We start from the raw sequence: 27,598 nt of genomic DNA on the forward strand, positions 1-27,598 counted from the left end.
GACCCTTCAAAAGATTCTGGCTCTCTAAAACAGAGGTTGGGAGGATAGAGAGTCTGATGCAGAGTGCATTGGAGTTACTCTTAGTTTCATAGGGGTTTCATAACAATTCAGTACATAACTTAATTTTTTGTCCAAAAATAACTTAATAAATAGACGTTGATGAAGTTTGGATAGAAAAATCATGGATTCTCTATAAGCAATAAGGCTAGGTTGGAAATGATTGATCAAATATCACAGTATATGAATTAAAATTAGTTTTTTATAGATGTTGAAGAACTTGAATAAAGAGGTCTATTTGGGGGAAGAAAATTCCAATTTTAAGTTAATTTTGTTTAGTTTATAAGAGAAGACCGGTTTAGGGATAAATCATTAGTTTGGAAAACATGGTGGGCATCTTAACTATTCTCAAAAATCATGGAGACGAAAGTCTAAGGGACCAACTAGTTGCACACCAACATTAAAAAATCCTTTATTTTTTTTTTATAACCTCTATTTTAACCTAATGCTTGCACTCCAATACCTAATCTTATAGGGTTTAACTTTAATTTTAACTTGTTTTGTATTTTATGGGCGTGCTCTGCTTTGCTGATGTTCTCTTTGGCTCAAACTTAATTAAGGTACTAATTTTATAATATTTATTTAGAAATTAATATGAATATATGTATTCAAGAGAACGTAATTTTGTAAATATGGTTCCGAAATGACAAAATATTTCTTGAAAAAATTATTGAACCAACAATAATTTTTGTGGGCATAATTAAGGAAGAACAAAAATATATATAAGTTTTGTTGTGTAACATGAATACATTATATATATATATATATATTATCAAATCGGATTTCGCAACATTCGAATTCGTATCCGAAACTCAAATTTTAAAATAACATCCGAATTCGAATTCAATATCCAAAAACTTCGAAGAATATCCAATTTTTCGAATTAAATTCAAATTCGAATTCGGATTTTCGAATATCCATTGACAGGCCTAACATTTAGCCCTCATCATTCAACTCTTTTTCAAAATCAAGGATTTTTGCCAAAATGTCAAAGATAAAACAAAAATGCCCCCACCAATTCAAAAAGTTGAAGACAATGGGTTTTTGGAATAAAAATCAAGGGTGTTTTTGGAAGAAAGTTGTAGATGATGCCATTTTGGTAATTTTTGTTAGTCTATTATACATTACGAAATTCAATTAAGGGTCTATCATCGTTTCAAAAATGTAAGGGGTATCCCAAAGTTTCATCCAAACACGGAGGGTTATACCTCAAAATAACCAACACTTTCCTGTTCGAAATTATTGTTTCGTGTCCTCAGCGGCATTAGTAAAACATTAACATCAAAATAAAGTTGAGGTGTTTTACTAGGATTGTCTTTGTAATAATAGTAAGAAAAAATGGTGAATAATTAGGACACGTTGTGGTGTTGGAGACTCAAATGTGATTATGTCCCATACGTGACCCTTCTCCTTAGTGCCTTAAGACTTCTGGCAAGAACTTAGACACTTTGGGTCTGTTTGTTTGATTGCGTGTTGAAAATGTTTTCAAGGAAAAGTACTGAATTCCATAGGAAAATAGTCATGAAAATTAGATTATTTTTTTTTTAGAGAAAATTTATAAAAGAATTAGACCTCGTTTTCACATCTCATCTCGTTCATGAATGAGACTGAGTCGTCTCAGATGAGATTTTTAAAAATGTCTTAGAATTAGAATAAATCATGTTTTTGAGACGACTTATCAACTCGTCTTGTTGGTGGACGATACCAAAACAATTCGGACGAGTCATCTCAATCTCGGGCGAGATTTAAAATCATACTTGGAGCCCAAAACTTCATCCAAGTCCTTAATTTTTTTGTTCAAATCTAGATGAAGTGGCATATTCAATTTGAAATCGATCATTTATTAAATATTTCTAATCCATACTTATATAGTACTACAAGCAATTCTTATTGGGTTAAAGTAAGACTGTCACTACCAAAGAAGAAAATCGTTACTCATAAGTCATACCATTAAGGTGTTACTTGCTAGTCTGTTGTTACTTTGATTAGACAAGTAGAAAAATAAAATAATACATATTGGGTCATCAAAAAATTAAATAAAAGAGTCCCCTGGCCTCACTAACATAATAAGGTTAGGAGACTCTATTATTGGTAGAAGATGAAATTTTATGAATTTTGAAAATAAAAATAAAAATTCACAGTTGAATTTCATTTTTAAGATTGGGTTACGTAGAAGTTCAGTAGTCATGGCAAAACCTTGGATCTAGTTCTAAAGAAACTGTTTTTCGAGTTTTTTTATTTTATTATCTTAGTTTTTTTATGAAACTTAGAAGGCCGTGGTGTTGAACTTCTCAGGTGGTAATCCATTTGAGCAAAAGAAGCCTTGGTACTAAGGCTCAAAATCTTATTATGTTAGCGAGGAAAGAGTTTCACATTAATAAATTATGTCAAATAATGGATGCACAATATTTTTTATTTAAAAATTAAAAACAGATGTGAATCCAATTTCTTCATTCAACTTTATCTCGAATTGTTTCTATCCAAAATGTGAAGGCACGAGGTGAGAGGCCTTTAATGGACGGTGGAATGACATTCCACCAACTCCTTTTTTTTTTTTTTTTCTTAAGTTTGATACGTCTATGTGGTGTAGTTTTATCGAGGATGATTTAGACATTCCCCTCCATGATCTCATAATATTAGAAACACCCCTTCGTTTTCAAACTAATGGCATCCCCCCCCCCCCCCCCCCTCGTTTTTTAATAATCGGGAATCCCTTGAAACAGTGGACTGGGCCCATATCTAGGCTTTGCCCAATTTACAAATCATGGTCTTGTCCAAAGACTAGTCTCAAGGTATTTGCAACGCTCGCACATCACTCACACCCAGTAAGTGAGGGTGCACCCTCGCAAGTGGCCCTTGGGGAATTAATGCTTATAGTGGGTATCAAACTCACAACCTACAAGCATTAACTGCTTATCGCTCTGAAATTGCCATTGAGCCAACCCCTCAGAGTTAGCATATTACATTTTACTTCTACAATAAACTATTTTTAACTCATTCAATTTTGTCTTCAATCTATCGCCTTTGACGCCTTCTAGAAAACCCTAATTTTTCTACACACCAACAAATAAATAACTAAATAAAAAGTCTTTGTCCTTCTCCAAAATCCAATGTTGCTCTTGAGTTTTGAAGGTTGAAGAAGTTAGAAGCAACTTATTTTGGGGAAAAAAATCAAAGGATTTTGCTAGAGATCGGAAACAAGGTCATTTTTTGTTAGTCTCTATTACAAATCTAGGGGTGTATGTCATCGTATAAAAGGATAAGAGCACATTTAAATTTTTGACCAAAACATGGATGACCATGTCTAAATCACCATGACTTGCATGTATGAATTGGATCACACTCAAAATTTGATCCATTTTTAGATTAAGGATTTGGGTTCCAAAAAGGATCCGGTTTCATAAACAAAGGGACTCATTCGAGTCAATCATATCTCAATGTGATTGGTCACATAAATGTGAAAAATTATATAATTATGTAACATATTTTATTTAATTATATATATATATATATATATATATATATATATATATGGGTCACGTTCAATGGCAAACTTTTTGGCAAAACATTTTTCAAAACATGAGTTAGAAGTTTTGGAATGGACTGATTTTTGGTGAGGATGATCTCTACGGTGAGGAGATCATCATCACCAAAAATCAGCTCATTCCAAAACTTCTAACCCCATCAAAAACAGTTAACAAAAAATGGACGGTCCACGATTTTTCAACTTGTAAACATGGGTTAGAAGTTTTGGAATGGGTTGATTTTTGGTGAGGATGATCTCTACCGTAGAGATCATCCTCACCAAAAATCAGCCCATTCCAAAACTTCTAACTCATGTTTTGAAAAATGTTTTGCCAAAAAGTTTGCTAAAAAGTTTGCCATTGAACGCTACCCTATATAAATATATATATATATATATGGAAATGTTCAGCACCCTAAGTTTTACCACACACTTTAACAAATGTTTTTTGTCCTACATGGGTTAGAAGTTTTGGAATGGGCTGATTTTTGGTGAGGATGATCTCTATGATTAGAAGATCATCCTCCCTAAAAATCAGCCCATTCCGAAATGTTTAGCCCCATGTTTACAAGTTGAAAAATCGTGGACCGTCCATTTTTTTTAAATCATTTTTGATGGGGTTAGAAGTTTTGGAATGAGCTGATTTTTGGTGAGGATGATCTCCTCACCATAGAGATCATCCTCACCAAAAATCAGCCCATTCCGAAACTTCTAACCCATGTAGGACAAAACGCGTTTGTTAAAGTGTGTGGTAAAACTTAGGGTGCCGAACGGGACCCATATATATATATATATATATATATATATATATATATAGGGAAATGTTCAACAACAAACATTTTAACAAACATTTTTCAAAACATGGGTTAAAGGTTTTGGAATGAGCTGATTTTTGGTGAGGATGATCTCTACGGTGAGGAGATCATCATCACCAAAAATCAGCCCATTTCGAAACTTCTAACCCCATCAAAAATGATTTACAAAAAATGTACAGTCCACGATTTTTCAACTTGTAAACTGGGGCTAGAAGTTTTGGAATGGGCTGATTTTTGGTGAGGATGATCTCCTCACCGTAGAGATCATCCTCACCAAAAATCAGCCCATTCCAAAACCTCTAACCCATGTTTTGAAAAATGTTTTGCCAAAATGTTTGTCAAAATGTTTGTTACTGAACATTTCCCATATATATATATATATATATATATATATATATATAGGGTCCCATTCAGCAACAAAAATTTTGACAAACATTTTGGTAAAACATGGGTTAGAGGTTTTGGAATGGGCTGATTTTTGGTGAGGATTAGAGATCATCCTCACCAAAAATCAGCCCATTCTTCTAGCCCAGTTTACAAGTTGAAAAATTGTGGACCGTCCATTTTTTGTAAACCATTTTTTATGGGGTTAGAAGTTTTGGAATGGGCTGATTTTTGGTGATGATGATCTCCTCACCGTAGAGATCATCCTCACCAAAAATCAGCCCATTCTAAAACCTTTAACCCATGTTTTGCCTAAATGTTTGTTGCTGAACATTTCCCATATATATATAATTGGATTTGATCCAATTAGAACCTGGCCCAATTCTTACTGGATTAGTCCGGATCTGATACGATCCCTTGTTTGATTAATCGCAGATCAAGCCTGATTGATCCAATCTGAATCCGATTTAGTAATCATTGAGAAATAATAATGGTTTGGTATTTCTTAGACTTCTTGTGTTTGAACATTTATTTGACTATTTGTACGGAAAAGGTCTTGGTCATATAGAAATAAATAAGTGGGCCTCACAAACAGAATATGAAACCAAGGTGCGTACGGACGTACAGCCACCATTATCTTAGTCAAAGCCGCCAGCCCAGCTACGTACAAACTAACAAAACGTAAAAATTTAAACGGAACAGAAGGCTAGCGGCAGCCGAATTTGAAAAATAAATATATAAACAATAATGCCCAAGTGACCTACCTAATATCCCACGTCATTGCCACGTCAAATTGTGTAGGAAAATTAGGTATACTCTTAAGGTTGCTCCAACAAGACTTAGGCAATGTTTGTTTGCGCTATTTTTCAGTGCTTATTGCTGAAAAAAATTAAATTCAGCACTTTTTGTCAAAATAGCGCGTTTGTTTATTCTATATTTTCAGTGCTTATTGCTGAAAATAAGTGAAAAAAATTCAGCACTATTTTGATGCTGAAAAAAAGTGCTGAAGCGGTAAGCACTTTGCTTTTTTCGACACGGACAAGTATGCCCTTCGTTTTTTGAGTATGGACAAGTTTGCCCTTATTCTTAAAAGGATATTACCTCTTATATCCCATGGATAAGTATATAAGCACCCCACAAATTAATAAACCCACACCATGACTAAATTATTTTGTCTTATATGAGTTAAAAGTTTTGGAATGAGTTGATTTTTGGTGAGGATGATCTCCTCATTAGTGTATAAGCACCCCACAAATGAATAAACCCACACCATGGCTAAATTATTTTGTCTTATATGGGTTAAAAGTTTTGGAATAAGTTGATTTTTGATGAAGATGATCTCTACAATGAGGAGATCATCCTCACCCAAAATCAGCACATCCTGAAACTTCTAACCCTATCAAAACAAGTTCAAGAATCGTAAATCGTTCTTTAAAAAAAAAAAACTATTTTTGACGAGTTAGAAGTTTCAAAATGGACTAATTTTTTATGAAGATGATCTCTAGATTATTCTCACTAAAAATATGCTCATTCCAAAAACTTTAACCCATATAAAACAAAAAAAAAATTGGCTATGGTGTGGGTTGCCCTTATTAATTCATAAGGTGCTTTTATAATTACACATCCTTTATTTCTATAGAAAATTATTCATCTAAAATTAAGTTATTTTAATATTGATTTCAAATTTTGGTGACTTGTATGACATTATTATTTTTAATTTGAAATTTGTGGGTTTTATAAATAGAAATTATTATTTATAAATTGAATATTTGAGTATTATTTATTATTTAAAAATGAATTATATTTTAATTTTATAAGAAATAATATATTTTATTGTGTTTGATAAGAAATAAGCATTTGAAATATGCAAACAATGTATAATATGATTGTAAGGGTAACTTACTAGCTTCAGCAATGTGTAACATATATGATTCAGCATCTAAACAAACAACTTTTTCAGCACTTATAAGTTTCAGCGCTTAATGCTATTCAGCACTTATTTTTTTCAGTTTAACAAACAACACCTTAATCATAAATTGATGACGTGTGTAATTAGAGGGAGTGTTTTTTTTTTTTTTAATCCCATAGAACTTCTCCTTGTTGTGCTCGGAGACTCTCTAGTGCGTGTCACGTCAAATCTAATGAGGTTAATTTTGTAAATTAGTATATCATTCAATACAGGTGGACTTATGTGATTGGAGGATCTCGGATTCTCTAAAATTTTCTCCATTGTTTGCTTTTGGCTTGTTTGGTGAGTAGATTTTTTTTTTTTTTTTCACTTTTAAGTCCAAAAAAACCAATGGACTATCGTTCGTTTGGACTTTTATTGCTCTTGCAGATTTGAAATGAAATTCAAAATAGTTCCTACATCAAGTCGTCCAAGAGGTACTTCCTAAAATGATTTTTGCGGAAAGCTAAATAACGTAAAACGGCCCAAGTGAAGTTACAAAAATACCTTTCATCTTTAATAAATTGTCCAACCAAACTTAACCTAAAAAAAAAAAAAAAAATCCGTTAACAATAGCTCGACTCAACCGTTGTTGTAAGGAGAAAAAGTCGACGATTTTAAGGCATCACGACATCAACGAGTTTCTGAGGTATTCTTCTCTTTCAATTTATATTTCTCTTGCTCAAACACAAACCTCTCTCAACCTCCCTCATTGACCAAGCCATTTCCCTCACCTCCTTCACTCACCAACAACCATCCCCCTCACCTTCACCTCTTTCAATCACCGATACCCATCGCCCTCACCTCCTCATCAATTCCAACACCAACAACCATCCCCCTTACCTTCACCTCCTTCAGTCACCAATACCCATCGCCCTCACCTCCTCACTCATGAATTCCAATCACTTTTGTCCATTGAGTAAAAGTGGGTTGATGCCACATCACTCTGTAACCTCTCCATTGAGAAATTTTGATTTAGTAATTTTTTTCAAACACCTTTTTATTTTCCAAATTTTGAAGTTAATTGAAAAAATTTCGAATGGAGACTTCCAATTTTTGGTATTTTTCAAAATTTGAGTTAATCGAACTGCCAAACAAAGGTGTTTTGAATTAGAGATCAAAATCAAAATCGAACAAGTCTCTAATTTGAAACACCATTGTTTGGTAATTCGATTTAATTCGAAACACCATGGTTTGGTATTTTCCAACTTCAATGGAAACTTTTTAATTTTTGGTTTTTTTTCAAATTTTTATTTAATTCGAAATTTTGATTTTTTTTTCAAAGACTTGTTAGATTTTGTTACGAATTAACTTCGAATTAAAGACTTTTGTTTTCTAACTTACCAAACGATCTTGTTACCAATTTCCTTTTATTTTATTGATCAAATAGGGATCGACTAATGATTCTCGTGTGTTCCTCGACACTATTATGAAGTCGTCGTTACAATTTTCACATTCTCCGTCAGGTTAGTTTTTTAAAAGTTAAGATAAAATACAATATTGAAAATGTCATTCTTAATAGGTTGTCTTCTTTTTTAAAGACAAATATTATTTGGTCGACTTTAGATATCCATTGATGGAAGGCTACCTCGCACCTTACCGAGGTACAACATATCATTTATAAGATTTTATAAGAGAGTCAAGGTCAAAAACAGATAAAGAATTATTTAACTATATGCATTCTGTATTTAGAAACGTTATTGAGTGATGTTTTGGAATTTTGAAGACAAAATGGACAATTTTGAAATAAATGCTACATTAAAATTTTGAAACATAACGAGATATTACATTAGCTTGCATGACATTCTATAACTTCATAAGGAAGAATGCAATTGTAGATGAAAAATTCTTACGTTTCGAAAAAAATAAATTGTGAAAGATGAAAGGGTGCACCTGAACATGACAATAATAATGAGTCTGTAGATCGTCGATTTCATGTTACCATAAAAAGGACAAGAAGTGAAATAACTAATGCATTATATGATGTTTATGATAGAACTTAAGAATTTTAATCTATTTTGGATTTGTTCTTAATGATATGAAATCGTAATACTTTAATTTACATTATAGATGAAAATTATATTTCTCTATAACATTGTAACACTTTTTTATTTGATAAAATGTAGTGTGTTTGTAGTATTCATGGCATAATATTTTCTTTCCCGTTGTTCTTGTAGCCTAAGGATGAAACAATTTATTGCTCATACGAAGGAAAATAATGGGAGAATGTTTTATAGATGTCTATTATGACAGGTAAATTAGTTGGATTTAGTTTAATACAATTTAAATTTTCTTACAAAAAAAATCATTGATATATCGACTATTTATTTTCAGAAATATGATGATGCACTTTTATGCACAGATGAAGTAGATGAATGTGACTTGGATAATGTAGTGATTAAAAAACTTATGTATGATCTGAAAAAAGAGAAGAATATTATATATGCATTAATAGGATGCAATATTTTACTTATAATATATATTTTGATTTTGATTATAGTGTTAGTAGTAGCATTTCTCATTCAACGATGATAGAGAAGTATAATGACTTAAAACATGTTGATGTACGTACTATGTGTTTGTTTGAATGTTAATGTAGATGGTAATATGATAGATGTTTATCTTATGTAATGGTTGATTTTATATTAATTTGTATAATTAATTAATATTATTTGAATAATGTGATCCTTATATGTCAGAAAATATCATTTGACAGTTTTTGTATATGTAAGGGCAATTTGATTAATTTGTCAAAATTCAACAATAAAAAGTTGTCAAACAAACAACAATTTTAAGTTTATATGCTTTTATAACGAACAAACTTCTGTTGGATGTAGCTTTTCAGGCTCTAGCCTTCTGCTTCTTCCAAAAAATAGCTCTTAGAGTTGAAATTATAAGTTGTAAAGAACAGACCCTTCGAATCTTGATTCTTCGACTCTACAAATCTTATCCTTTCAACTATCGCTTACCCATCAAATAAATTGACGCGAGCACCCAAAGATCACAAAATCAAAACCATGGTCTTAATGTCAAAACTAGGTTTCAGGAATACTATTCAAATTAATAAAACAAGTTTGGGATCTTGGCTTGCCTTTGGGAGCTCCTTACAACAACAAAAGTATTTGGGATCCTATTATTGAAATGGGGAAAACGAACTCTTATTAAGAGCTCTCTGGCAAGTATTTTTAACTACTTCCTTTCTTTGTTCTCCTTACCTTGTAATGTGGAAAAGAAATTAGATAAAGTTTGTAAAGAGTTCTATAGGAACAGTCATGATGGATCGAGAAAACTTCACATGGTAAATTGGGACTGAATGTACAAATCGAAGAAACAAGGAGGCTTCGATTTGAGATGATTTGGATGGATGAACTTGACTCTTCTTGGTAAATGCCTATGGAGATTTGGTAATAAGGAGGAAGGTCGTTGGAGGAAAGTCACTTGCAACAAATATGGAGTGAAGGTGCATGGGTAGGAAAGTGAAGACACGAAAGGTCCTTATGAATGGGAGTTTGGAAAGGGATTCTCAAAGGATTGCCCATGTTTAGAAAGAATGTTAGATTTAAGGTGGGGAGAAATAAAGATTTAGTTATGGGGGAGATTGTTGGTGTGGTAACACCCCTCTTATTGAAAATTTTCCTTTTTATTTATGTTTTATCTTTAAAGAAAAGAAAAGCTCTCTCTTAAGACGAGGGAAGAAGATGTGGTTGCTTGGGACCTTGCTTCAAGAGCGGTTTTAATGACTAGGAGATTGAGGAGTTGAGGAGGTTATTGAGATGCTTAAAGTAGTCTCCCTCGGGTGGTGATGATGAGGATAAGAGGCTTTAGATCAGCTAGAAGGATGGGTCTTTTTTCTATGAATTCTTTATACTCACTGGTTGGTCATTCCCGCGAGGTGGTCTTCCCGACTACAGCTATTTGGGCCCCTAAAGTTCCATCCAAGATATCTACTTTCATTGGCTTGTAGCTTTGGAGCACCTTCCTACCGTCGATCAGATAATTAAAAGAGGTATGGTGACCCCAAACTTTTGTTGCTTATGCAAAGCGAATAGGAAATCTTCAAGTCATGTCCTACTACATTATGTTTCTCAACGGATTTGGGATCACTTTCTTTCATTGTTCGGGATTCTCTAGATGCCTACTTCACTTTGTAATTTCTTTTTTTGAGTCTTGGATTCATTGGGACTTCTCCTTCAGGGTGACTAAGAGGATTTTGTGGAGCATTACTCCTTTTGTCATTTGCTGAGCAATTTGGAAGGAGCAGAGTAGACATATTTTTTATGGCAAAGATCTCAAAGTTCGTGATATCATTATTTTTTTTTCTCTCTTTTGTTTTACTAGGGTAAAGCTTTTGAGGTGTTTAAGGAGGTTTTTTTTCGAAAACTTTCTTGTAAGATAGGATAGAATTTGTAATTTGGCAAAAGAGTAGTTTTTTTTTTTGTCTTTTGGGTTGGACTCTTCGTCCCCCCTTCTTTGCATCGGCGATTGTCAATTGGAGAAGCAACAATTCTCTCATGATTTATGGGAAAATAGATATGTACCCCAATTAACTCTGTAATTACATTGCGGGATCCACTCCTACTAATCTCATCATTCTCAAGGAATCTAATATTTTCGATGTATATTATTCATATATTACGGGTAAGATAGTAATATCTAAATTCTTTGTATCTCTTTGGATTACTAATAAAGTATATAATGATCGCTCTAAGATCCAAATTTTTTCTTGTAGTTTATAAATTCTAGCATTTGGTGGATACCTCAAACCTGTAGATTCCTCGAACAAAATTTCCTTTCAATCCATAACGCAAAAGGAGTTTCGGAACTGACTTACTACAACATGACTTTAACCATGTTCATTAGAGTACAATTGCATTTCTTAACTAATCTTTTGACCAATGTTTTAAAAAACAAACCAATGATCAGACCAAGTATTTGTCAATTTGGTTGGACCGCAGTCAGTCAATTTAGTTGGAATATCAATTTATATTTTTAAGAAAATTACAATTATGTATAGATTTGTCCAAAATTACCTATATTTATAAATTATAATTAATCAAAGAGTATATTCATGAAAACCATTGCATTATTAGTCAGATTGATTTTATCACAAAATCCAGTTGGAACCGGTTGCACCAAGGCGTTGGTCCAGGTATGAAAACAATGCATTCTTCTATGACATATCAGATATTGTGTATTAATGAAATGTATTTCTAGGAGTTTGACAATGGAGGAGGATTTTAGCCCAATTTAACATATTTTTTATAATATTCACCACCTCTATCTAATCTCACGACTTTAATCTTTCTATCTACTTATGTTTCAACATCGATAATACCCATATTGTGAGAAATAAACTTCAAATGAAATGTAAAAATTTTCTCTACCAAAACATAGCATATAGAATATGTTTCATAAGGCTTCCTGTAAATTATCTCAAGAAGTGCAATACCTCTTATGGCATTTTTTTTTTAATGTATTTAGTTTATTTTTCTTTAATACAATCTATTTACAACAAAAAATTTATATACTCTAGGTTATCCGTAACCCTATCTTTTACCAATCTCTATTCTTTCTCTAGAGTAACATCCCAATCAATTGTGCCACAATATAGAGCGTCCATTCAGAGTCAAGCTTTTGCCCCTGTGGAAGCAACAAAGAGTGAAAAAAGAATTGTGGGGAAAACTAAGAGTGGAAAAATAATTGTGAGGCAATAGTGACAGATAATTTTTATCTGACGTTGTTATCTATCGGAATAATTTATAAATCTTGTAGATTGGAAATTTTTTGTGAGGGCAAGTGTCCCCCACTAAACACAATAGATATATAAAAAAAAATTTTAATCAATTGGGTTGATTGTTTAAACAAGACTATTTTCACAAGTGCAAAGACCCCCTAATATAACCCATTATATATTAATTTCAAACACATTTATTCAAAATCACAATATAATGGATAATGTGAATATAAATGAATACCTTTCTTCTCAATTTGCTAAATCATTGATCCATTCTCTATTTTGCTGTTTTACCATGGATGATATATATATATATATATATATTTATATATGGATCAACACCACACATAGCCCATCTTTTCTTCCCAAATTAGAAAGTGTTCTGTTTTATGGCATATGGTAGTGTTACAACACTGACACGACCCATATTTAAACTGCAGTTTCAGCAGTATGGAAGATAATCAATCTGTTTGCTGTGTGTATAATAAGCTACAAACTTAAGCTCGCTCAAATGACCATCAACCACAATGGTGGATACAGCATTTCTTCTCTTAAGCTTCCTTACAAAAAAAACTCCATATTATAATTAAAAATCCCACAACTCGCTTATAATTTCACCAATAAGCGAATCTCACTTCTTACACCTTTTTTTTTTTTTTTTTTTTAAGTCCTCTATTTCTGTCTTCCCTTCACAAGAAATCTTCTGGTCCGGCCACAGCATTCCATTTACGCAGCTCCACGACGAGAAGGAAATAATGAATAGCCTGGTATATGGTTACCTTCAGCTTGAAGTTTCCTAAGTTTTGCTTTATCGAGCCGTGCTCGTCGGACAACTTCTTGTATCTGGCGATCGTGATCCTTGAGCATCTGATCCACATTGCCTGAAGGAACAAGTAGTGGGCCAGAGTAGTGGATCTTGTTTCCCTTGGACCCATACCCCTGCAACAACAAAACAAAAACAAAAAAAGAGAGATTATATTAACAAACATTCTAATTAGAAACATGTGATGTCTTTGCATGGAACAAATTTAAGACACTGGATTGAAGTACTAAAAGCTGATAGAGAGAAGATTGGATTAATAGAAAATATGATTTTAAATATATAAAGTTAAATGGAGGAACATGATTTCTTTCACCAATTCTAGGGTTTGGACTGGCTTTATAGATGATAAAAGAAGTGCTGTTAAAACCCCAGGATTAGTTACTTGAATCCAAGGAATCAAATCGAACACTAAACTCTGAAGAGTTGAATCTTAGGTTTGAATCCCTTTCCACATTAATACTATGTTTATTGTGTGAATCTTATGATCCCAAGTATGACTTACGATTCAAATTCCTACAACTTTTTTTTTTAATAAATACAAACTTTATTGAAAAATAGGAAAGAGAGGATGACAAGATAATGTAGGTACATTTCAGATACACTAAAAAATCTTTCATACAAATTGATGTGTTAATCTAAGATGTATCATGCAATACATGGTACATATATATTATTGATTCATTAAGATACACGGTGAAACATCAAGGAATTGAAATACAACCCATAATTATCACATCAGTAGGGTCAAATATGATACATATCTTACAATACAATACACTACGTATTGATGTTCTGATCCATGGATAACAGTTACAAATCGGTATATGCTTATAATTGTCAAGTTGTGTGCAAAGCCCATGCTTGAGTTGGAACTTTCCATATGGTAAGCCCTAAGCAACCTAAAATGCTTCGATGATACAATGTGGGTACATACATTATTAACTCATTATCTTTAGAGTTCAGAGATCATTAAACAATACTGATATATTTTAATTTTCAAAAAATGAACTAATTAGTAGAACTATCGTTTGTGGTCAATATTACCTTAACTTTAAATGACTCACAAAGTTTGATTAGAAAACTAGTAATGATGATTTGTGATTTCCAACACTTACCAGAATTTGGTCCCTGCTGCTGGTCCTTCCATCTTTTTTATGAGAACCTGAAGGGCCCTGTGCATGAGGCTTGCATTCCTGCTTTCTAGTGGATTCTGGAATCTCATCAAACGATCCTGGAAACCTGGCGATTAAGTTTGTTGAAGCATCTGATTGTGAAGGACCAGATTTCTCTCTACGACCATCGGATAATAGATTCCTTGCTGCAACTAAACCAGACAAGGCAGATAAATCGGCCCCACTTGAAACCTTTGGAGCATCATCCTGATTTTTCACAGCCTTTGCCCATGCAGTCCGTTGAACCAATGGCCCCGAATGTGAAGCTCTCTTATTTAATAGGCCCTGGGGATCTTTATTTGTTTCTTCTAGGGCTTGAGATTGTCTAGGTGGATCAATTGGAAAGCCGGAAGCAACTTCCTCCTGGTGAGTGTTGAACTTCTCACTACGGCTCTTAGAATTAGACTGACTTTGTCTTTTCTGCAATCAGTAGAGATAAATTCAGTGAAATCGTCATGAAAATGGAAACAAATTTTGTGAAGCAATCTAAAGAGAAAAATAAAGGAATACGTGACTAGTATCAACAATAACTCAGCCATACATTTGATTCTCTGCCTCGAGTCATTAATAACTAGAAAAGTCCTATAGTTAAACGGAAAGCACACAGCATAGAAAGACTCTATTTAAATAGGTACCCACATACGTCAGAATCATGTAGTTAACACGTTAGACACACATAGCTCAGTTGGTTGAACATTTTGCAATGCAACTTTGAGGCCGTGGATTCACATCCAGCTCGCCCACCAAATTTTTTATATATAAATAACGGCTTCATTCGACACCCTTTTCCCAATTATTGGGATCGGCAACATGAAATATTTAATCCTATTATTAACCCTATCTTCAATCAAGCTTATTCATAACTTTTCTTGCTATCTCTATCCACATCATTTCCCTTTTTTGGATAAGTATGTTGTGTCCTTACACAAATGGATCAATAGCCCAACACCATACCGGATAGGGGGTTATTAGAAATTATCACAATAAAGCATTGTGTGGAGTGGCTGGTGGATGTGTTCCACTGACCATTCTTCATCATCATCAATTGTAGGAGGTGGTTAGAGGTCTAATGCTAGCAGCCGAAGAAGTAGCTCAGGCCCATTAAAGTGGTAAGAGATCATATTGTTACAGCTAATTATCTTAATCACAATGTGACCATGGCACTCAAGTCTCCCCTTTTGGTACATGGCAAAGTTGCCAGGAAACCTTGATCATATATCTTCTCATCTTAACTACAGTCAAACAAATAGAGGTCATAAACACCTACAACTGTATTTTTCATCTATTGATAATTCCGATGGGGTAGGCCTAACCCCAAGTAGTTTCCCTTCAAAAACCAATAAGCACTAGCATGAGTCTGATAGGAGGGACTGACAGGGAGTCCATCATGGAAACTTGTCAGAAAATGGAGTGCATGTTACATAAGTCGTTATAGTCCAAATTTAAAGCCCTCCATAATAATTAGACCAATTTTTCAGTCAGCTGCAACTTGAAAATCAAACAAGTAGAAAAGTTACCACGTGTTGCATCTATCAAATAAGGATGGAAATATTTCACCATTGCTCTAAAGCATAGACACAGATGGATATGCCCTACGCTGATGAGTTAAAGAAATGAGATAGAATGAAAAAGTTATATCAATGTAAGGCTGGAAATAGATCACCTTTGCTCTAAAGGATAGATACAGATGGTGTGTTCTGGGCTGATGAGTGAAAGAAATGAGATAGAACGAAAAAAGTTGAAGTTCTTATTGTGTTTAGTTGTCAGGCACAATCCAGGTTTAAGAATAAGATAAAAAACTTGTTTACAACTGGAAAAATCGCGTCTGAGCAGCTAGAAAAATAACGACATACAGAAAGCCAGCAATTTTTCTTTGTTGTTCTCATTAAAGTTGGAAATTAAACAAAAGACAATGTGAACATTCAAGATTTTGACATCTTACCAGCGAATAATTGGAACAAGATATAAGGTAAGTTCAAATTCCAGGGTTTCCGTGTCATCCTATAGGGCTGAATTTTGGCCTAGTTCACCTCTAAAGAAAATAGCTTGATTGAGGAAATCATCCTACAAATATAGTTTACATGTGATACGTATGATAATGGACACAAACTAATGTATGGATGTATTAATATCCAAATACCCCCCACCCCCCCACACACCACCACGACCCAAACACACACATACACTTAGATATGTTGCAAAAAACCCACCCATAGCTTAGGATGCCACTAATAAAGACAAGCCACTGGACGTCATTTACCTTTTAATGATGTCATTATTTTGACATACATATATGTATGACTGCATGCTTGTAACTTTGTTGAGATAAACAGACAGATACATGTGTATGATTCTACATGCCATGTAAGCCTAAATGAAAAGCGCAAGCAACAGAAGGTACTTTCTTCACTTTCTGTGCTTTATTGTACTTTTTTTAAAAATATTTGATGACGGGGGGTCCGAACTCTGGACCCGTAGTTGTGCTTTATTCTCCTTATAATGTATACTGTGCGTTCAGATCACTGGATAGTGGAACTCAAGATTCCTTATTAATATATTAACACCCAAAAAAGGAAACAATGAAACAGAAGATGGTAAACTAAGAACCTAAGCCCAACAACCAAAGCAGTACATACTATTTTATATTCCACTGATTGCAGAAAATATCTTGGCAAAAAATGCAAATGAAAGAGAAAATTTGCTTGCACATATATTATAATCATAGTATGTTACCTGCATTGACAAAACTAGCTCAGCATTGGCATCAGGTGCCGGAACTGCCCTGGATTCTCTTTGTCCTTTCCTTTCTAGGTCAAGCCTCTGCACCTTGCCTCCTGCTGCCCCTTGCCTGTTAGAGTATCAAAGATGTGAATATCGATAGGAGGACAATACTAAAAGTAGTTCGTAAGAAGGGAAGTTTTTCTATAAACAACACTTCACTGAAAACAAGAACATACAAACTGTGGAAGAAGTTCTTTTAAGTAACTTATTCTTTGTACAGAATTTTTAGCAGACGATGATGATTAAGTTGCACTTGTGGAGTACGAAAGAATGAAATAGGGTTATCAGAATAAAGATCTTCCTGATTTTCATCATAAATTCTTTTTTTTTTCATCATAAATTCTTTTTTAGCAATAAACCTGACAAAAACATTTACTTATATCTAAACTATTGAAGTTAAGTTGGTAAAGTTTGTAAGCGAGTAAGCGTTGATAGCACCTGGGTTCAAAGCAAGCCTTTACCTACAAACCACATTATCTATACAGCTTGTCTATCAAAAATAGAGGCTAATGAACAAAAGGATACTGGGACATACTCTAGTAAACATCAATTGTGGTGTACACAGAGTATGCATCGAACAGCAATTGTTTCACTAAATGACTGATATTTCTTCATTGAAAATAGCCAAAATACATACACCGGAATGGCCAAACAAGGAATTGTTGAAGATGCAGAGTGCAGATGGTCTGATACTAGTAAAATATGATCAAGAAAAGGTCATCACCTTTAGAAAATTATATAATATTATAATTTAGGAGTAAAAAAATCGTCGTTATAGAAGAATTGAAAAATATTAGAAAATCATCCTCATCATCATTAAAACCAAAGCCTATCCCAAGTATTTGGGGTCGGCTAAACAAATCTTGTTTCCCTATTTAATTGTCTCAAGCCACATCTTTTGTTATTGAAGGTGAATTCATTTCAGCCTTCACTATCTCAATCCATGTTCTTTTGGGTCTTCCTTTCGCTCTTTTAGAATACAATATTAAAAAATGAAGTTAATAATTTTTCCACCTCTTTAAAAAGGACATGGAAATTTTTAGGATTTTTCTGTGTCAGCCACGTACCAACACAGAACATACACCCTAAAAAATAAGGTAGTGTAATCAATACAAAAACCACCTTTGGAAACCTGGTTCAAGTGCCTCCTTTATAGATCAGGTTTTTGAGGTCATGGGTTCAAGTCCACCTTACTGAAGCCGACTTTTGGAGGAACCCTCCTCATAACATAACATGTAGCTTTTTGAGTTTATTTCACACCCCTACTTTTTTGACAATATTTGGGATATCTCCTTGAAGACACCATGTGTAATCTAAAGGAGAGGGTTCTACCAAAATTTTGAAGCAGGATGGATGCTTTAAAGTTTTTCCCGCCTTACCTACCAAATGTAAAAAAATTTGAAAAAAAAAAAAAAAAGGGGTAGTGTTACCCTTTAACAATTTCCTATAGTTTTGAAAGTGGGCTTGTGTAATTCCTCCTCTCATTTTTTTATTTTTTTATTTTTGATTGATAGGTTTGTGTAATTCATCCTGCATATACTAATTTACTAGGTTGTTTAACACAAACAATAGATCGACATTAAAGAATATTTTGATTAAATTACAATGTATAGGAATGTTATTTACTTTTCATATATTTCACTCCTTATTTTCATTTATTAAAAAAAATTAAGTGAAAAAAAAAGAGAGGAAATGGTATATTATAATACATTAGCATGGGGATGTCCATATTTCAAGTTTCTCAAAAGCATAGTGTCAGAAACCATGTCTTTGTGTCCTTGTCACATAGATTTCGACACAAAGAAAAGGATATGGTGCTATGTCAATCTTTATGATGTGAATGAAAAGTAAGTAATGCACACCTTCTAGCTTCTTCGTCCCTTACTTTTGCATCGAACTCTTTGCTTGGAGGATATTTGGGCAAACTTGAAGGATCACAAGCAAGCGGTTTTGTTGTAAAGAACTGAAAACATCAGAAATTGATAAAATAAAATATCAAAACAGAGATAGAAAATAATTTCCTTCCCCAACCTAAGAGAGAATCAAACAAGTTGCTTCGTGGAAAAGAATGTAAAGTACCAGCAACAACAAAGTGGCTAGAATGGTTAGCAAAGGCAATAATAAACCGACCGTATTGAAAGATTGATAAATAAATAGAAATATCAGTAGACAATTCCAACAGCTCCATTAACTAGCAAATGAAAATACATAAAATTTACTAGATTCAGAAATAGACTACAGAGATCCCATAAAAGGATGTATAATCTCGTTTACATTCAAAAATGCATAAATTAGATTAAGGGAGCGATAGAGATGACACCGTCCATTAGTCTCTTGAAACATAACATTTCTTCCCACTCCATGTATTTCCAATCTATTACCCAAATATTCAAACTTATATCAGATTTAGGAAGTTTTAAAATGGTAGTTAAAAGTCCACCTGGACCATCTGATGACATTATTAAATCCCCTTTAACCTGGTGGAAGAGGTGGTGAAAAAGTTAAGACAGTTTCTAAAGAATGCAATATCGGCGTCATTGATCCCATTTGTAGTCTTAAACATACAACAAACAAGTTATTGATCTAAATTTGATCCAGACATCATATACAGCAAAGAATGGAACAAAATGTAGCACGTACAAAAAGAGGAAGCTATGAACCATCCTAGATGCACATGTCCACAGAAAAAGACACTACAGGGGAGCAAGTCACATTTAAATTACGTACACTACCCAGTTCATTTTATATGATTTACACCAAGATCGGATAGCGGAGCTCTTCAACTTGTAGACAAAAATGCTCATCCATCAGTATCCTCTCTTACTTTAGACTAATAAAAATAACAATTTCGATTAACATTCATAACAAGTGCTGCATTTCAGTTAAAAAAGAAGTGGCAGTCTCATACTACTCAGCTACTGGTATGGTCTACTACTAGTAAATCCAATATGTACACACACCAAAAATTCAGATCATACAACCTATGGGCCAATTCTGGATTGACCATATCACCTAACACATATCCCACTAGAGGCACAATATGCCAAATGCATGAGAAGCCCCTATCCTTTCAGACTATAATAATTTGATGATCAACAGACTATTTTTTTTATTTAAATATAAAAAATAAAATCTCTCATTTAGACTAATTTGTAATCAACCTCTGAGCCCGGCTTCTCTAAATTTCTGTAAGTACCCAACCACAGTAGTTGACCTAAGTTAAAGGGTCCAATTGTATTGGAAGGAGATTCCTCAAACATCAATTCATCGACTACAAAAAGGGCAGGAAGGCATAATCATTATTTTATCGGTAGTAGATGGTGACTCCATTCCTAGACTTCAAGAAAAGACGAAGAAAGAGGTTTTAATCTTGCCATCATGCTTTGAACTTGTGTCTAAGATTTGAATGCAACTTTCAGAAAAATCCATTGGTTCCTGAATAATATTTCAGCTTCACCTCAGCACTGTGTTCCGGCAACCTTATCCACTAAGATACAAGTAGCAAGCAATGAAGAAGAATCAAATGACACACGAGATGAAAACACAGTTAAGGGCCTATTTGGATGGCTAAGAGTTTTAACTCGCAAAAGAGATGTAACTCTCAAGGGCAGTAGTAGTCGGAAGAATTTAGGATGGCATGCACAAACACGCAAAAATCTGTGACTAACCCATGAAATTCAAAATTTCCTTATGAATTCATCTCTTAATTGGAATTTCTAGTGGTGGCAATGAGGATGTTAATAGGTCCTTATTGGGATTGCAACTCGTTCGCCCAATCACATTGGAGGGAGAGAGTGCAACTTGCAACAACAAAGAAAACAATGTGAGCAACTCACACAAGGAGTTGCAAGTCATGCACCCAAACGCATCAAGGAGTTGCAGCTCAAGTGACTAGTTAACTCCCACCTCTGCTAAACTTAAGCAAAAAAAATGACAGATTCCATGGAAGTTTATTCTTTTTATCAGTATGATCCCATGTTAATTTATATAAAATTGAGAGATTTTGGTTAACAAAAAAAAAAATGAGAGATTCAGCCTAAAACGTTCAGAATCCAAAAAATTTGAAAGTTCGCAGGTTTGATTTATAAATACTATGAATAGACTATCAAGAATCCTGGTGAACACCATGCAAAGAGGAAATAATAAGATAAACACAGAATTCAGTAAAAATGACATTCATAATGTTTTTCTTTTGATAGCTATCTATCAAAAAAAAAAAAGTTTTCTTTCAATAGCTGACACTCATGATGTAATATAGAGAAAAGGTTATCTACCACAATAGTTATTGCCTCTTGGGAATCAGCTATTAAGAAACTACATACCTCACTATTGAGAGCATAAGCTGCGGTTCCACGATCTGCAGGATCTATTGAAAGCAGGGTCTCCATAAGCCCTAAAGCTGCTGGAGGGAAGTCTTTAAATGTGTCTCCAACACACCGTTTATAAGGTTGTTGGGGTTTGAAAATTGTTGCATGCGGCAATTTTGATTTTCTCCAATAATCCTCAGATGGTGAGCCACAAAGCTTGAAAATCTTATGCAACTGCTCCACCTATAAGGTAAAAGATACAAACTTACAAAACAAGCTGCTGCCAGTAAAGGAAAATAACTCATACTAAAAGGAGGAAAGCAAAACGAGAGAATATAGTAAGTAAATGGAAATATATATCATATTTATCTCAATAATTAAAAATAAATAAATAAAAAGTCAATGTGCAATTTCGGAGGTCATAAAGATATATGACACCTTCTATAAGAACTGCTAAATTAGGGTTCTTTTGAAAATTGTAAGCATGCATACCTTTGATTAAATTTAGAGAGTTTTGAAACCTAACCTCATACTCTGCAATGTGAACCAAAATCTAGGACAGTGAAGTCCATGGTATAGGCAATTCCTATTTCCTAGTAGACAAGGGTCCCCACCGCCCAAAAAAGTATTAGTAGAAATGCAAGACCAAAGCTAAACACCAAGAGTGGAAATATTGCATGCCAAATAATTTTGAAATCCAAATCAGTTTAGCAGCTTGGTGACACGTATAGCAATCCCACACCAAGAGTGTCCAAACTCCAAATGAAGTCAGATTCTCAACGACCCTGTAACATCAAAGTACCCCACTGCCTACCTTCAGATTGCCACATTCCTGGCATGCCAACAATCAATCGTCGAAGTCACTTATTGATCTACTTCAATGCATTGCTATCCTCAAACTCCAAGCAATCATAATTCTCTATGCGTTCCCCGACGTCATGTCTCCCCTACCTCAAAATCAAGGGAAGATTAAATAGGTTCTTTTAATACTACTTAAGAGGAGTCAATATTCTCCTCAAAAAGCTAAAAAAAGAGCTAACCCTATCCAGCTTGTAGAAATACAAAGCTTCGGTGTTACCCAATCATGTGACACGAGTGCTAATTGTCAAGGTGCCGACATGTGTTTGGCAAACCAACTTATTAAAAATCAAACATGACAATATGACCGCACAAAAAAATAATAACAGATATTAGAAATAAGAATTGGATGAACACAATCCAAAAACTATTTTAGAAATCATGCTCACAACCACCTATTACCAAAAATAGAGAATGCATATTGGGTCGAAATAAGACATGCTTTGATGATAGCACATGGTGTTTTTTCATACGTGCCCAGAATTGTCGTGTCCTATCGACAAGTGACCAAGTGCTAACAAATGTCAGCATGGAAAAGATTCCAAAAGTAGAAGCACCAAGGAAACACTGCAAATCTTTAACAATAGCTTTTATTTTCTTTTTTAAATACCCTTTAACAACAGATGTAACTTCAGAAAATGATGAAACAAGAATCATCATGAACCCCAAATAGTTCAGGATAAGGCCCGTTAATGATGATCTGATGATGAGAATTAGAGCTAGGATGAATTCATTTAATGGAAGTACCCTAGCAGCTACACTTTCCTCATCATTGCAATAAATGGAATTCTAGTAAATTTAAGTTCATTTGGATCAGGACTCTGCCATTGTGACCACAAACAACATAGAAGAAATTTTTCCTTTTGATCTGCACATTATGAAAGCGCCAATACCATGAATAAGACACATTAAATATCATAAATTCTAGGTGTTTGGCAGGAAAAGGATTAATAACCAAGGTACCTCCGTTCTTCCCGGCATGATAGGCTTGCCAGCATATAGTTCTGCAAGTATGCAACCAGTGCTCCATAAATCCACAGCAACTCCATAGTGGGTAGCTCCAAGTAAAAGCTCTGGCGGTCGATACCAAAGAGTAACAACTCGGCTTGTCAACGGTTGATTTTGATGAGGATCAAAAAAACTTGCTAATCCAAAGTCTGCAATCTTCAAGGTGCCGCTATTGTCAATTAGAAGATTTGAACCCTTTATATCACGATGTAGAACTCCACGACTATGACAATGCTCAAGGCCACGAAGAAGTTGTTGCATGTAACATTTAACCTGACAAACCAAATTAAAACCTTAAAGTTTGTCCTCCAAAATGCACAGGCATGGTTTTAAACTTGGGACTTAAAATTAAAACCTTAAAGTTTGTCCTTGGAATTGTTTATGCAGTGATAATGAACAATGTAAGTTGTTTAAAATCAGTACCTGTGGTTCTGAGAACTTGAGACCGGGGTAGGAAGCAAGGCCTGCAAGATCATGCTCCATATACTCAAAAACAAGGTACAAGCTGCAAGACATCCGTGATGTTACTAGGCCTTCCAGTTTTATTATATTTGGATGATCAAGCTTACGCAGAATGTGGATTTCCCTTGCCATAAAGCGAACACTTTCAGGCTCTAGGTTATCAAACCGCACTTTTTTCAAAGCAACAATTTTCCCATAATCAAGATCACGAGCCCTGTAAACGTTACTGTAAGTTCCTTGGCCAATCTGCAAAATTGAGATGCCATCACCACAACAAAAACCTTTCAAAATGAATCCACCTAACATAGAGAACCATTGGGAACAAAACCCACTCCATCGAAAGAACCACCTAATATGTGTGGTCATTCATTCATTTTTACTGAGATTTAATCCCTCTATTAGAACTCTCAACAAGAAAATTTGATAGCCCCAGTTATAAAACGCCCAAATGAGAAATTGAGGAAAGGATGATGGCAAAATGCATAGTCAAACAAGAACCAATGATCCGATCGATTGTAAAAAATGACAAGTAAAGACAAAATGGTGTGATGATGTACATTAGACATGAAATGCTTTTCCACGCCAATGAATTGAAAATGACAGTAGGCTGAACAAGCAAATTCACTGTTTGAAGTCAACAATAAACTGCCATTGCAACTTCTCAACCAAGTAGCGTTTATCCATAATTTATCAGTAGGATTTTGAGCCATTAGGTCACTTACTCTTATGGATCAAAAATCAACAAGTTTATGTGCATATATACTAATAAAAAAATATAGTACATGTGCAAGTAGGTTTGCATCAATAACACCAAATGTTGAGGGTAAGGCTTTGACGACATGATGAGGATGACATATGGATTTGCATGTTTCTGCAATTGAACACTAAATTTTACATCTTTTGACGGATTACACATATTAATCACAAAATATCATGTTCAGAATCTGAATTCCCATCTTTAGAGCAATCAAATTCACTAATCTGCATGAGAGATTATAGCATGTTCAGCTCAATAAACTTATCTTCCCCAACAAAAATGGCAAAAATTATCACTAAATCACATATGGGTGAGAAAATTAATTGTGCAAACAAAAGGATTATGTCAAGGGAGGAACATACTTTGTCCAGTTTCTCGAAAGAATCTGCTCGCCGTGGTACCCATCCTCTAATGGCTTCTCCAGCCACACCAGCAAGCCAAGCAGGCCAACCCGCCGCGACATGCTCTCCTTCTATAGCCTTTGGTACAACCCCGACGCCAGGATGGTGAGCACTAATATACTGAGGCTTCTCCTTTTTCTTCTCAAAATTCTCGGTCTGCAATCGATTAGAACCATTCCCTTGCTTATCAATCAATGTAACCCTTCCATCTCTACTATCTGGTCTATCTTTCCCACGATAGATTTCTTCTCTCCTCGACGAAGCAACCCGAGGAGCACGTAAATCCGACGAGGCTTTACTAGATAACCTCTCTCTCGGACTCTCCCTACTATCCTCAATAGCAGAAGCCTTAAAGCAACTACAACCCATGGTGCCACAAAATCAACCCTAACAAACCCTAAACTCAACCCCAAAAATCTCCTCTTCTTCTTTGAAATCCATCAAAAATTCAACCAAAAACAAAAAAGATTGAACTCATCTCTACTCCAAACCTCAAAAATCATCTCTAAAACTACAAATCGAATGAGAATTCGAAAAGTACAACAACGAAATAAAATATTCAATCTTTCTAAGTCGTTTCTACATCAAAAAAGTTATAATTTTTCACATAAGTTACAAGAATATGTACCGAATACATCTACGAAGATCATCCATCTGCGTCAATGGTGCACGAGATGAGATCGAATTCCTAGAGATGGACTGGTCTAGGGTTCTTGTTGAGGGAGTAAGGTATGGATCTAGGGCACGATGATTGATTGAGTAGATAAAAATTTCTCTCTGATCTCAAGTCTCAACGATGTACTTATTATTATAATTAGAAAGACGGCTTTGCCCCAGAAGGCAGCTTTTTCAGTCAAGATGAGAGAGAAGAAGAAGAGACCAGAAATGTTCTAAACCGTTTAATAATCCTCGAGATTTGTACCCAGTAAAATATTGACGATTGTTTGATGGTTTTGATCTGCGGAAGACATTACTCCAAGAAGCTGACAGCAACACTGTTCACTCGCTTTCTTTGTGGAGTTCATGTCAGTGTACTTCAAGAAGTTAGATAAAAAATCAACTCTGAATCTCCCCAACTGCAATATGGACAATAGGGATGTTGTGGATCGGTGCAGATCCAAAATCCGATCCGTTTCAATTCAATAACAGGAGTTGGATTGAGGATTTGGATTCTAATAAAGATTCAATCTGAGTATCAGATCGATTATGGATCAACCATTTTCCAATCCAATTTAGACCTGATCCAGAATTCAATCTCATTATTTTGGGTTCGGTCTAATTCTTATCTAATTGGTCCCAAATCGACCCCAATCCATCGGCAGCCCAAATGGACACTATTTTGGATCCACCAACTCATTATTTGTTAAACTAAATTATCAAAAATTGATGTAAATCACCAATCAGAACAATTTTATGTAAATGTCTATAAAATGGTGGACCACACATTCAAAGGCTAATGGGTTCCATCGATGAAATGAGGATGCATTGAAAAACAAACCAAAAAAACTGAGAGTTATATAGTAATCAGCTCCCTTGAGTACAGAATATTTACTCTTCTTTGTGGTCCTTAGATTACCTGAACAGCTTTCTTCTCACTATAAATATTGTTAGGTAAAAGCCGTAAAAGGAATTTATGCCGTTTTACTATTTTATTTTTTTCCTATTTTCTGTTATTAGAATAGACTGCAAATATATAAGAAGCGTAATCTTGATTTTCAACCGTTAGATCACATCACATAACTTTCTAAGGTCAAAATTATTCCAATGATGATAATCATGATGGTTTGATGTGGGTGTTATGAACTTGGTACACAATAGATGTACGTGATAGAAACCTATTTCACATAATCCAACCGTAGTAACTTGAGAAAGTTACTACTGCCCATATGATCTGACAGTTGTCAGTCTCTCCACGCATAGCTGAAATTTATGTCATGTCTTCCATTCATGAAGCATAAAACAAATATATGTGGGACCCACCAAGTCAGTAGAGTTATGATTGGTCCCACTCGTTTGCCGAACGAAAGCTACATCTGATTAATATACTATTCTAATCTCGTAAGGTTTTTTCATTGAGCAGTGGTCTTGTAGTCCTGAGGATGACTACTCTCATGTAGATCACTCTACGGTCTTGATCATAGTGAATACGTACTCCACAGTATCACTCATGTAGACACCTAGATCAATCTCCGGCTCACTAAAGAAGACTATTGTTTAATTACTATTATTAATTCATTAATTAATTATGATTATAAGATGGTTTGAACTTTGAAAACAAACGTATGTAAGATTTTAAGATGAAAGAGGTTGATTGTTGATTGTTGTTGTCTTTGTTGTTGGTTGGTGGTGATTGTTACTTTTTGCTCTCTAGAGTCTTTTAGAAAAGAAGAAAAAGAAAAGACAAATCTGTCTCATTGGGAAATATCGCATATTTATCTATTTGGACCAAAGATTAAACATACTTATTTAAGGTCATATGACTTTTCACCTATTGTTTTCTTATTTTTAGTTATTAGGGTTTTCACCATGATTTTAAAACTCAATTTTGTATCTCATCCAGGTTTGATA

General features: G+C 34.3%; 1 protein-coding gene across 1 annotated transcript; it reads right to left on the minus strand.

Annotated features, from left to right (window-relative positions):
- Positions 1-12,792: 12,792 nt before the first annotated feature.
- LOC147411275 (Protein kinase superfamily protein) lies at positions 12,793-25,871 on the minus strand. Its single transcript, XM_086446691.1, has 8 exons — positions 24,992-25,871; positions 23,834-24,118; positions 23,366-23,683; positions 21,560-21,787; positions 19,100-19,200; positions 17,190-17,304; positions 14,400-14,876; positions 12,793-13,400 (listed from the first exon to the last, which is right to left on the minus strand). The coding sequence occupies exons 1-8, from the start codon at positions 25,397-25,399 to the stop codon at positions 13,188-13,190; spliced, it is 2,145 nt and encodes a 714-aa protein (XP_086302817.1). The 5' UTR covers positions 25,400-25,871; the 3' UTR covers positions 12,793-13,187.
- Positions 25,872-27,598: the final 1,727 nt, after the last annotated feature.

This window comes from Akebia trifoliata, chromosome 1 (assembly GCF_017979445.1).
Source record: "Akebia trifoliata isolate Shusen 1 chromosome 1, ASM1797944v1, whole genome shotgun sequence".
NCBI lineage: Eukaryota > Viridiplantae > Streptophyta > Magnoliopsida > Ranunculales > Lardizabalaceae > Akebia > Akebia trifoliata.